At 33.6% G+C, this 13,932-nt stretch overlaps 2 protein-coding genes across 4 annotated transcripts; one reads left to right on the top strand and one right to left on the bottom strand.

The window, feature by feature from the left end:
• The first annotated feature begins 2,841 nt into the window (after positions 1–2,841).
• LOC132904646 (DNA polymerase delta subunit 2-like) lies at positions 2,842–4,755 on the top strand. The gene is made up of 6 exons (XM_060955320.1): positions 2,842–3,137; positions 3,248–3,549; positions 3,628–3,838; positions 3,911–4,115; positions 4,199–4,491; positions 4,578–4,755. Exons 1-6 carry the CDS (start codon positions 2,921–2,923, stop codon positions 4,694–4,696), a joined length of 1,347 nt encoding a protein of 448 aa, XP_060811303.1. The 5' UTR covers positions 2,842–2,920; the 3' UTR covers positions 4,697–4,755.
• A 1,273-nt stretch (positions 4,756–6,028) lies between these two features.
• Positions 6,029–13,622, bottom strand: LOC132904634 (KAT8 regulatory NSL complex subunit 1). 3 transcript variants are annotated; one of them, XM_060955292.1, is made up of 12 exons: positions 13,216–13,622; positions 11,813–12,033; positions 9,576–11,239; positions 8,534–9,036; positions 8,213–8,407; positions 7,898–8,123; positions 7,708–7,815; positions 7,549–7,624; positions 7,304–7,463; positions 6,970–7,190; positions 6,752–6,886; positions 6,029–6,337 (listed from the first exon to the last, which is right to left on the bottom strand). In XM_060955292.1, the coding sequence occupies exons 3-12, from the start codon at positions 11,024–11,026 to the stop codon at positions 6,191–6,193; spliced, it is 3,222 nt and encodes a 1,073-aa protein (XP_060811275.1). In that variant the 5' UTR covers positions 11,027–11,239; positions 11,813–12,033; positions 13,216–13,622; the 3' UTR covers positions 6,029–6,190. The 3 variants fall into 3 exon arrangements, 2 of the variants coding, with proteins under 2 accessions (XP_060811275.1, XP_060811276.1); XR_009657636.1 differs by having other exon boundaries at positions 6,296–6,337; positions 6,613–6,886; positions 11,813–13,622; XM_060955293.1 differs by having other exon boundaries at positions 6,296–6,358; positions 11,813–13,622.
• Between the last annotated feature and the right edge of the window lie 310 nt (positions 13,623–13,932).

Here is a 13,932-nt window from a genome sequence, read left to right as displayed (position 1 = left end):
ACGTGATTTAGAAAAAAGAGATAGCGACGTATATACATATTACAAAACACTCTCTAATAGAAGACGCCCGAATTGTGATATGTTTATAATGTTTATAAGCCGATACCTGTTCACGGAAAAAATTCATTCAAATGGTGGGCCGTCGTTCAGCAATTGCTTCGCGCTCAGCAATGTCGTTTACACTGCAACGATCTGCAACGATCATTTCTTGTTCTTCACACCTGGTTATTGCACGTACACTCGTTAGCCGCGCAAACGATTACTGACACGCGCCATATTTTATCAAGATATCGATACGATTGTTACTTCGAGCGATCGAGTTATATTCAGACGGGTATATTCAAAGCGTACCAAACGCAACGATTAATTTGAATTTTTCATTAAGAATGTTCAATTTTAATTCGACAAAAGATTTTCCACACGATTTAATAGATTAGGTACGTTTTATAAAAAAAACAAAAAATAACGCGACAATGTTATTGCGTAGTTTTGAAATATAAATTTTTACTTTTACTTTTATCATGAATTTCGACAATTTTTATCGAATATTTTATCGCAAACGTATCATCGATCTTTCTCTTGATCACAATACTGAAACATTTTCTTCCGTGAACAAACATCGTGGATCTTGTTAAACAATGGAAATTATTCCGACAAATTCACACATATAACTAGAGTAAGTACGTGTGTGAATTTTCAATTCGATGTACGTATACACATTACACATATTAGGTGAAATTGTGTAGAAAATATCGTTAATTGAGAACAGAATTAATTGAGGATGAACATTAAGAAAAACATTTCCTCGTTACTTTCTACATTCTATTAAATTAATTTAAATTTTTATTTTACAAAAAATATATACATAAGAAAGAAAAAGAAGAATCTAACTGTTCTTGATTAACGATCTATTCTTGATTAATGTCGTAACGCATATTTAAATACTTGATGTTGCGAAACATCGCGACCGACAGAGCCTCTCGATCGAAATCGAGGAAGCGATAGAGGACAACTTCAAACGTATGGTTCGATGATAAAAAACGGGGTCGTGCCGGAAAACTATTTAAAAAAGAATCAGACAGAAAGAGTGAAAAAATGAAACAAGAGAAACCGGCTGATTTACTTTTACTCAATTTTAATTGAACACATGCGTAAAACAATGAACACTTCATCCTCCGCCAACGGATATAAATGCGAAATTTAAAGTCGCCAATACGCACGAGTCATGTGTTTAAAAGAAGCAATTACCCTAAAGAGAATCGCGCGTAAGAGTTACTTACTAGGGTGTTTTCGTTGAATGATAAAAGGATAAAAAAAAAAAGATAAAAATCCCAACGTATTTACGAGGTAGATAATAAAAACAACAATAATAATAAATAATAATAAATAATAATATTTAATTATGATAAAGTAATAATGATATAATAATAATATTATTAATATTAATATAATTATAAATTAGTTGCAGCTTTCTGTGTAAGGTTATTGTGATATTTAAAAAGAAAAAAAATAATAACTTTACCGTAGCGATATAAAATTAATTCAGAATTAAGAATCTGATATTTAGTGAGCAAATAAAAAAAAAAATAAATAACCAGTATGTCGACGGGGCTTTTGAGTGATGTCTCTCCGCGATCGATTCAATATGGTTACGTATAGAGAATGAATAAAAAAAAAAAAAGTAAATACAGCGACCCGTGAGCGGCCGCGTCTCTCTCTCTCTTTTTTTTTCGTCACCTTCTTCACGGGCGAGGTTAAAACGACAATCTTAGGCCTCGTCAAAATACTGCCGGATACACAAGGACATTCCGAAAATCGATCGCGAACTAACGCCAGCTGATTAGATTAAGATATTTTTTCTGCAGTCGAATTTGAATGCAAACAATTACTACAAAAAATAAGGCAAAGTAAAAGAAATAGACGAGGGAGACAGAAAAACGAAAAGCTTTTGATCGAGCTGTTGCACGCATTAGTGCGAAAGAAATTCTTGCGATCTGCTTCGATTATTCGGAAAGTCCATTTTGCATCTGGATCAATCCGTCCATAATATGTCTCACGCTCGAGGCATTTGCACAAATGTGTGCATATTAATCATTGGGACTACAAAAACATATCATCATATGTAATGGTAATGATACCGTATACATATATATACATATGTATACATATATATGCACATATATATACATATATGTACATATACATATATATATATATATTTAAAAAATATTAAGCAATAAGATTTTATTTATATGCCCGTAGAAGAAAAATTGAATGAACAACTGCATATCAACACGTGTGTCTGGGCAAGGATTAGCTTATACATGATATATATATATATACACATATATATATATTATATATATATATATAATTAAAATATAAATATATATATGTATATTAATATATATACATATATATAGGTATATAATCTTTACTTCGTCGTTGTCAGGCGTTAATGTTAAACTTAATTATCATTAATTAATTATTAGATTGTGAAAGAATTTCTTCAGGTTCTAAGCAAGATTTGGAAATAATAAAACAAGTAAAATACATAGCTTCAAGTGGTTTTTTTTACTAGTCCCTACATCATTTATTATATGTTTTACTTTTTTATATTACTTTTCCTTTTTCTTTTTTCTCGAATATTCAGTATCATTCGCAAATAATTTAAAAATCAATAAAACGACTCTTGTAATTGATAGGAACGTAAAATATTTTTGGCAAATTTTGTACAATAAGACAAAGTTGTAGTGAAGCTAAAAGATACCTATTGTATTTCAAACTTTTCATACAATTGGACTCACGGTGGCGCTAGTGAGGTTAGTGTTTCAGATAAATTTGGCGGTAAAGCCGGTATAACCGAGTGATAGCTGAACGTAAATTATTTCATTAAATTTCGCATATATCTAAGTCAAAAATGGTTCATAAAACTAAAAAAGAATGTAATGATTTATTTGCGAAGCCGGGGAAAGAGAAGCCAGAAGTATTTGAAAGGGAACAAGCTGATTACAATGATCTTTCGAAAAAGTTTGTAAACATGAAAAATGACTATTCTAAACAGTATGCGCACATATACTCTGCTAGACTCGCCGAATTAAGGGATGTTCTAATTCCGCGTGTTAAAGCTAAATGGGGTACGTTTATTAATTTTTCTTATATTACAAGGTTATGATCATATAATAAAAATACATATAAAAATCTTCTTATGGATAATATAATGCGTATATTTTCCTTTCTCGCACAGGAAATGTTCCGATTGTCAAATTGGCCGATTTAGAAAATTTAGAAAACCAACAGTGCATAATAATCGGTACGTTGTATAAACACCAACAATGGAAACCATCAATTTTGAGGGAACTTAGTGAAGAACATCAGTTTAATGTTTCCTGTTCTAAACCAAATTATTGCTCAGAGAAAGATCAACCATTTCTGGAAGATGAAATGTTGCGAATTAAATTAGTAGGCGAGCAAGTTGATTTAAAACAAATTGTTACTGGAGTTGTTTGTGCTGTATTAGGCAATGAAAATAGTGATGGCGCATTTACGGTAATTTTAATTCTAGAAAAGTATAATTGTTGTTATATTTTCCTTATAGTTTAACATAATAGTGATAATTCTATTTAGGTAAAGGATTGGTGTTTTCCTGGATGTGCACCGAAAGAATCTTTAAAAGAATGCATATCACAAAAGAAGCTGGTGATAGTATCTGGATTAAATTTATCTAATAATTGTGACAGTTTAGGAATGTCCCTTTTTATGGAATGGTTATGTGGAATGGCTGGTAATATAGCAGTACAAAAGGATAATACTTCTATTGTTCGACTCATTATAGCAGGTAAATCACATTCGCTATTATAAAAATTATATATAATACTATAATTGTATAATACTTTATTAACTTTATTAGGTAATACCATAAAAAGTAATGATACTTCACAGGCCGCAACAGACATAGCTAAAGGACTTGGAGAAGCAATAAAATCTGTAGATACATTCTTAAGTAATTTAGCAACATGTTGTTCTATTACTTTAATGCCAGGAGAACATGATCCCACTAATGTTATGTTGCCTCAAAAACCATTTCATCCTTGTTTACTACCTAAATCATCTAGGTTTGTATATATTGAATTGTATAAACAAGCAATTACCACATTTTATTATGTATACACAAATTTATTCTATTTCAATAACATAGACTTGAAAGCTTTAAAAGTACCACAAATCCATGGATTAGTAAAATTGAAGGACGAATAATAGCTGGTACTAGTGGTCAATCGATTCAAGATATCATTAAAGTAGCAGGTGAAACTGGTATTTCGGCTCTTGAATGGCTAGAAAAGACCTTATTATGGAGACATATGTGTCCAACTGCTCCAGACACGCTATTAGCTTGCCCATACTACAAGAAAGATTTGTTTATTATGGAAACATGTCCAGATATATATTTCGTGGGAAATACAGACAAATTTGAAACGAAATTGTGGAAAGGTTTGTGCCTCGTTGTAAAATATTTTAGCAGAATAAAAGCTACGATTTGTACTCAAATAAAAAACGATTAATAATTTAATTTTTAGGTGATGAAAATCAAATTGTTAGATTAATATCTGTTCCACGTTTTGATACGAGTCAGACTGCTGTAATAGTAAATTTGGAGAATTTAGATACCCAATATATTTCCTTTAGTAATATTTAAATGAATCTTAGTCTGTCAACTGTAAGGATATTAAGAATATTAACTGTGTGTATTTTAATTCTGATTCAGTATAAATTTTATATGAACATACATGTAAGATTTTTCAAATAAAATTCAAATATTATTAGAAAATGACAAGATTATTGTGCAGAAACACACATTTATTTTAATCCTGTTTATTTTATATTCATGATGTGATAAATTAAATTTCATTTAACATTTTGATATAATTTGTGATATTAATCAACACATAAATAGTAAAAGAAAAACATGTTCTATTATTGCCTGTTTATTTTCATTCAAAATGTGATGTACAAAATCTAAGCGCATGACTTTTAAATATAGGTAGTACGTACGTTTGACTAAATATAAAATATGTAATAAGAAAGAAATTACATATAATATCACAGATTATTAAAAAATTATGAAATCACAGTGACGTAAGATTTTGAACATGTAACTTAAACATGAATTCATGCTCTATAAATTATAAATAAGAACATAACAGTCAAAATACAGGGTACAGTTATTTCTTGATAACAAAATATTATACGTCGTTTACTTTTAGTATTTCATTTCTTTATAAAAACTAAAATTTAATAAATATATCAACCTTCTGTAGTTCCATCTTCTTACCTGTAGATAACACAAAATCACGTAAAATACATAAATTAAATGTAAATGATCATATACATGTCCTTTTAAAATTTAATAGGTAAACTGCTTTTGACTGTTATATGAGATGCAAAAATTATGAAATCACTTGAAGAAATGATAAACAACATAAGAGAAGTCAAATATAGAAATATAACGATGTACACAATATAGACATATATACAATACATTATTATGTGTGTTCGTAGTAGTTGAATTTTTGTCGAATGGTTGCAATTATTGTACAATGAACATCGCTTCGTCTTAACTAGGAAAAATATGCAACATCGAAGGATAATGCTACAGAACATTTTAGTTGGCACTTTTATTTAACGTAAGAATTTGATTATAATATAAATACACATTTTTATTTGTCTTTTTTTTTCTTTTTTCTTTCTTTTTTTTTTCTTTTTTCTTTTTCTCTTTTCTCTTTTTCTTTTTTTTTTTTTTTTTTTTTTTAATTTTATTTTAAATATAAAATCGTCTATTTCTGGTCATATGAGATTCTAACTGTTGAAGGACTATGTCCTATTTTATCTGTTATAACAATGAAAGAAAAATATAACAATATCCTTATTCTAAATAAAAGGATGGTAGTCCTGTACAATTCTAATGCTTTGGCCGAAATAGCAATACTTAAAAAGCAATTATTAAGGTTTCCCATTAATTTAAGCAGAATGAAGTTATAAAATTTATATTTATAATACACTTTACAGATTCATAATACCATTAACTTAAGGTGCATGTTACATGACCGACAGGTATATATAACAATTGACAGGTAGCTTCTGCATATAGTAACGACGACGTAGACATGCTGTATGTATTAAAGACTTTATCCTATCTTTTAGCCGTTGGACGTATTCTTTCCTTTTCAGTATCCCTATCGTCAGCTACTGTCCATTCAGGATCATTGGGATCCTCACCCTCTACGTCACAACAAGCTGATTCTGTCGAATCTGATTCTGGAGAATCCATTTCCCCATCCTAGAAACGAAATATTAACATCTACCTAAATTGTTATGAAAACCTATTTTTTCCAACGTTTATTCTGCATATATTACAAAAACTATATTTAAATGTACAAGCTTGTAAGAGCTGAAAAAAACAATCAGCAGGCTAATTCGTCAAAATATTCTAATGCTTATAAAACTCATGTAAACGCAATGCAGTCTCTCTTAAATATTACTAAAATCTGAAATATGCGATAAAAATAAAATCAATTGTATTTAAAATAGGAAGCATCAAATAACACTGCTTACCAGGGATAGCCTCGAGGAGCCATGAAAGTTGGCTCAAAGTTTATATTAATAATCAGTACGAGCATTCAGATATTTCTTTCATAATAAAAAGTTCTGATAATTAACACTCAAATATTTAATACAAACACAGTGTACGTACATCGTCCGCTTTTTCTTCATCGCGGGAACAAAGAGATGCTGAAGAAGCTTGCCAATGCCCGTCTGGCATCACTTCCAGCATTTTGTCATATACTTCTTCGGATAATGGAAATATCCTTGGTTCATACGGCAAAATCTAACGAAAAACAATATACAATCTTCTTTAAATATTCTGTTTTGTATTTAAAAATGTGCTTTAATCAGATCAAAAAATAATACCTCATTTTCATCTTCATTTACCGAAGCACCAGTGTCGTCTTTCCCTACTCTTAACATAGGCGCAGTACGACGCCGTAAAGCATTTTGCAAAGCAGATGATCGATGCAAGTTATCAGAGTTATGTTGATGTTCTGATTCTTGAACGTGTGGAGTTGCAGGAGGTGACGTAATTGGTGACATCATGTCTCCACCAAAATCACTTGCGTGCGGAGACATAGGATCTAACGATTGAGAAATAATTTATAAATTATCTGAACACGAGAAGATTAATTGCAGGTAATTTCAATATTTTAATTTCGATATTTAAATTAAGTAAATTATAATGTACAATTACCTGGTGTATTCGCACCACTATCTGCCCGACTATCTGTCCTACGATTATGTCGAATACGAGACTGATGTGGCATATTCATATATGTCATAAAACGTTTGTTTTCTTCTCGTTCGCTTCGTTCATGTCTTAAAGCTATAGTTTCGTCTGACATATCTTCGAACTAAAGACAATGTTACAAGATACATTTAATCTCACTAGTGTAAAATTATTTAAAATTTCATACTCCTATAATTAGATGTACTTACATCACTGTCTTGACTAGGCCTATGCATAACACCATTTTTAATATCCAACTTTGAAGGCTCTTCGCATAACCTCCACCTTGGAGAAAAAAAAAACATAGCGTAATATTAATAACTACCCTACTTGATATACAAAAATGTATTCAATAAAATGTTACTTACTTTGGTGTTAATATTTCTTTGTATTGTAACTTTTCAAGCCTAGTTGAAGCAGCTACGCTATATGGTATAACTATATTATCAATATCGTACGAGTTTTGCCTCAATCGTCTGAAGCAAAAAAAAATTTTAGCAATTTTAATTATATGTTTAATGTATATTTTTGTTAATAAATGTAATTAATAATACTGACCCATGAGAATTCTTTTCTTTAACTATGTTCTTCTCTGTAGTAGAAGCAATAGTGTGATGTAAAGGAGAAGGCACTGGAGATGAATGCTTACTAGAGCTGGAAAGTGCACTAATATCATCATCATCTTCAGTTGTCAGTTTCTGTACCCTCTTCCTACTTAAACCATGAACGCTTCTATCATGACCAAGCCTGTTTCTCTTTCCTTTTAGCATTTTCTTCTTAATTCCTACATAAAGAATATCAACAAACATAGATCAGAAATGACTAAAAAAGAATTCTTTACTACACAATTGTATAATGCAACATGTTACATACTTGCGGTAAGAATACTCGAGGATGATTTTTTTAACCGAGCTGCATATTTTGCCCTGTGCCCTGGAAGTTTCTTATTTCTCCTTTCATTGGTATCTTTATCTTTTAAACGTGTGATCCGTAAATTTCCCCTTAACATTTTTTGTTGCCATTCCACTGTTTTCATGATTGCATCAAGATGAGTTCCCTGTGTGATTTCTGCACAGCAAAAGGTTACACAGATTAATGTAGATTCTCAAAAACCTTATGCTATACATCATAACAAATTATATCTTCTTATCGAGGTATGTGCATAACTAAACATATACAGAAATAATATTTTACCATCAGGAAATGACAAAACAGGATGAAAACTAGGATCCACAAGTGCAACCCTTTCTTGTACAGACATTTGTTCAATTGGTTCTTGCGGTTGCATTGGATCTAATCTTCCAGTGCATAAAGCACATGGTGGTAATACACGATCGCAATTGCATCTTACAGTTGATGCTTTTGCAGCACGTTTTGAGACTTCATGTAACTTATCTAGTTGTAATAATTTCCTCTTCCTGTAAAAACTCCAGACAAACGGCCGAGTTCTACTAGCAGGTAATTCACCTTCTGGTGAATTATAACGACCTGTAGAACCCGGTAAAACACCACTATACCCATTCACTGTTTCTGCATTATCAAGTATCACTAAACCCTTGTTAGCTCTTATATGCCGTTGCAATTCATTATGCTGTCTAATCCTGTATTCCAAGTCCGATATTTGTGCTTGCAGCCACGTCCATCTTGCTGCTACACCTGCACGATCTTGAGCATACCTCCATGCTGCTCGTTTTGATCTAGAAGTATTATTGATAAAAGCATAAGAAATAAATTAGTAAATAAATGCTAACCGACTAAATAACAATCGATATTTTGCTAAAAAATATTTTATCAATTAGTTTACAGTAAGTACAGTTGTATGTATTGAAAATATTTAAAATATTACTATAAATATTGAAATAACATATACCTATCGTTTTGTTTTTGTTTATTATCTATTTATTTCTACTACATTTAACAATTATTTTTAGTAGTAATGTACATAAACTCACCATACTAAGCAACATAATAGTCAAATAAAATTTATCTAAACCGGCCCAAAATATTGTTCGGTTTTCAGTTTTTTATAAACTCAAATACGTGTTAAAAACAAAGAAGTTTAAAGGAATACTAAGATAACAGTACTAAATTTTGCATTACAAAATTACTCTAGAAAATAAAATGTACAAAATTATTTTAAATTCACAATTCCATTCTATTAAAACTATAGAGAAAATAGAATGGTCCCAAATCTAAACATGAATTATTTTTTTTTATAAAAGAAATTAAAACTTACATAGATATTCTTTGTTGATGTGGATTGTTAAATGACTGCATTTCATCACAACTTTCTCCACCACTACTTGATGCAGTACAATCAGAGTCAAGATTAGATTCCACAATATGTAATTGCGAGGCTAAAGGTCCTGCCACACTTTCTACTTCTTCGCCTCTAACTTTAACTTGAGGTGTACCAAACACTGACTGACGGTTGCTATTATTACCAGAAGTACTACTCAAATTGTCACGCGATCCATCACCAAAATAACGGCAACACAATCGCTGACGATTCACACTATTGCTCTGGGCAACACACATTTTCTCAATTTTTTGCAAAAATGAACTCAAACTACTACTAATCTCAGGAAAGTTTTTAACATTAGACTTAGAACTGATATTAACCAATTCTTGAAAAAGATATTTTTTCACTCCATGATGAGCAAGCTCAAGAACTCCAGTGTTTTCTTCAGCAACATGCCTGCCTATTATTCTTGCTTGAAGCTTCCTCAGTCTTCTTAATAAAAATGCACATTTCCTTTCACTTTCGTGTTGTTTTTGGGCAACAATATCTTGCTGTAACTTTAAGGTATTGACTTTCTGTTGGTCCACTGCATCAGCAATATTGCAAATACTCATAACATCAACATCAAGTAAATCTCTTTCAAAGGAAGGAAATCCTTCTTCAGGCATAGAAAACATTTCGACTCCATCCACAGTGCTTTGCGCTGGTTCATTACTACCTGTAGATATATTTTCTGCATTCTCCACGCCTTCAATAGATTTAATAACTTGTAAAATCTCCTCAACATTCTGTCCAATATCACCAACATTGCTCATGTTACATTGTTCATTATCCGCAGTTATATCTGTACCAAAGGCCATTATTTGATCCACATCCAGACTTTTATTATCTCCTATTGTTTCTGAGCCCACCAAAGGCAAATCTGCGCTTGATTTCAAGAAACCCATATTGTCCGCTTGATCACCCATAGATGGGTCGTTCATTATAGTATCAGTCACCTTTTTCGCAGGACTGCCCGTAATGTCCAGTTGTTCACAGTCCTGTTTTATCAATGCCTTCTTTGTAATCAAGTCAGATCCGTGCGTAAATGTAGACAAACTATCAAGATCATTGGCATATTTCGAGTTGATGACATCACGAATGAGGTCTTTGGATATACCATGTAAGCACTGTTCATCAATCTTTGATGGTTGGACGTTTGCAGAAACAACAAATTTCGCCAGAATTTCACGATTCTGGCACAACTCTGTAGCCTGCTCTGGGGAAAGAAATCCACCAGCTGGAAGGGAAGGGAGCAAATTTTCAGGCTTTTGAGGACCACCTTCCGTCAGAGCAGGGGCCATCACTGCCACTGACACTGCCAGTGCTGCGGCCTCGACATCCAGAGGCTCCCACGTGCGTACGCACCCACACCTACACTTCACATGTGCTGTTCTCACTCCCATTCATCCATTACTGATTTATTGTCCTGCACTTGTATTAACTATTGTTATGCTTTGGAATAATTTCTTCTGTTTTATTTCCCTTTTGAACCACGTACTCTTTCTTCATTCATTCCACATTTAATATTATGTTGTTTCAACATTATTCTCCATCCTGTTTAATTTCTTCATTTCTGTGTTTCATTTGCGTGTTGTGGACCAATTCATAACCTTAATCTGCAAATAAATATACAAAAATAAATATTTATAAGATTATATATATTATTATTTATATTAAGATTATATATATATACATATATATGTAACAATTACTTTGGCTTTCCGTTATTAACATTAAGATACTCATTATAATACATCTAAGGAAGTATATTTACAAGAATTAAGACTAAATTTACCTAAATGTAAATAGCATATATTGAATAAATTAATAGTATACAGAACAAATGTATTTATATCTAACAAAATACTACGTTATTATATAAATCGCAAATTACACTATTTAATTTCCTTTTCAGCATTCATATGTTTATAAGGTACAAGCTGGCTGTCATTTGCCAAACGTTTAATAAAAACCATCAAATAAAAAATGCATAAATAAACAAGTCATTAGTAGTTAGTATCACGAATACCTAAAAATAGAAGCAATTTTAATGCATAATTAATTAGTATATGTACTAGTGATCAGCATCACGTGAAACAATTTTTATTTCGAAATATCGAAAGCGAGAGGGAAAGGCCACCGATACTTAATTTAATAAAGAAGCAAGTAAAACATAAAAATTCGCTTACCTTGTACTCTTCGCTCGCAGAATAGGAAGCCCGTTGAAAATCGCAGATTCTTCAAACCGATACTCCTCGGTGTGGCAACATCCAAACACGCGGAGTAAGCGAAGAGGAACGTCAGAGAAGCAAGATCGTTCTTCCCACGAAGATATATGTTCCAATATATGTCGGATCACAGTATTCGAGCGGTGAACTTCGAACGTAGAGTAAGCTGAGACGGTAAGCGGCTGCCGGCGAATAACGATATCAACGCGTTATTAAGAAATTGGAATGCGATGAAACAAAACGCTGCTACGCGTTTGTGAAATAAAGTCCCGAACACTGTGTTGTTTGACGAAATAACGAAGGATAGAACGTTGAATAAAAGTGATTAAGGAGGTAGGAAGGAAGCTTAATCGAAGGTAGAAATTTCCGGTCAGCACTACGGAGTGTTGCACATAATTACACTAGATATCACTACCAAGTATACATGTCGTGGAGATTAATAACAGATATGCTTGCATCGTTTGACGCATTCCCACGTGATTACTCGTCGCGAAATATAGAAAACAACAGCAGTAGTAGTAGTAGCAGCAGTGGTAGCAGCAGTAGCAGCAGCAGTAATAGCAGCAGCAGTAATAGCAGCAGCAGCAGCAGCAGCAGCAGCAGCAGCAGCAGCAGCGGTGGCGGCGGCGGTGGCGGCAGTAGCGGCAGCGTTTCCTCGTCGTGGCACGGAATTGGAAAACAAAGATAAAAACATGCCGCACAACACCACCGCCGTCCTCGTCCTCAACAGAGGAGGCAGTTCTTTCTCGTCAGTTGCACGTCGTCTATTGCATAATGACGCGCAAGATTTGTATCCCCGGCAAAAGACACTACTATTATACGAATCACTTCGCGTATTCACCGATGTCCACGTACGCGAAAAACCTTTACACATACGACTTCCGCAGAGATGTCGAAGGCATCGAGAGGTATTATATACACCAGAGGGAAAGGGAAAGAGAGTGAGAAAGAAAATGAGAAATGTACGTGTATATGCGTGCGTGCTTGCGCGAGCGCACGCGTATGTGTGCGTGCGTGTATGTGTTGTGTGTGCGTGTGTGTGTGCGTGCGTGTCAAAGAGAGAGAGAGACCAAGGGAAAAAGTTAGAGCGAGATAGAAAACACGAAACAGAGAAAGATAGAATACACTAACGTGCTTCGCCTCGTGAATAGCGTAACCACGAGACGGTGCGTTAAACGCGGACGTAGGCGCGTTTACACGGTCGAGCTAACGTTCGGTACGTTAAAATGTAATTGAAGATAAAAACACGGGGAAAATGAGGCAAGCGGCTTCCTTCGCGGTACTCTCGTAGCGTACAATGGCGGAGCAAAAAACAGATTCGAAGGCAGCTTCTTTTGGCCAGTTTCCCCTTCTATAACGCTCACCTCGGTTCGGTGGCGCTCGACATAATCGCACATACACCCATCGAGATCCACGAATAATCGAGCGTTCCTTCAACACTTCACGCAACACGGCACGACTTTCATGCAACTCGCGTTCGGATATATAAATGTCCGTCACACCCAATGTACGATAATCCCTTACGATGATTCTCTTGTTAGAATTAACGCGCTTACTCCCTAACCGTTTCTGCGTCTCTTCTTGGTTATTGGTATATACGACGTTTCCGGTGGACCGAGAGTTTCCTTCCTTAATTACGGACACCGACGTCGATTTTATGGTAAAAGTCACACGAGTAACGCGAGCTATTTATCAATAATATATAGGAAATTCGACCAACTTCGGTGTTACTGAAGCGGGATCGACCAATACTGCAGTGCTGCTGCCGGATGTGGCCTTCGTGCCACGCTGCCCAATCGGATTCATTTTCTATGTATAATGTCGGCGGTAAAGTCCAATTCGCAGCTCGATACCGTGAATGCTAACGAAAAACCCTAGATTCTGGTCGAGATACTTTTCCCGCTTCTTCCATATACTATAGCACACCTGCTGATACACGTTAATTGCAAGCTCCTGTATACCGGAATTATGGCATCGCGTTTAAAACAACATAATGTTAATTCTTACACATATTTATGTGCAACTTCAATTAGTTACGTGTAATTAATTTGTCTTCTTCGTAGGAATCGTTCTTACATAAT

Source organism: Bombus pascuorum, chromosome 2 (genome assembly GCF_905332965.1).
Source record: "Bombus pascuorum chromosome 2, iyBomPasc1.1, whole genome shotgun sequence".
In the NCBI taxonomy this organism is placed as follows: domain Eukaryota; kingdom Metazoa; phylum Arthropoda; class Insecta; order Hymenoptera; family Apidae; genus Bombus; species Bombus pascuorum.
Note: the sequence above shows the minus strand (reverse complement) of the source record. Positions and strands in the feature narration are given on the sequence as shown.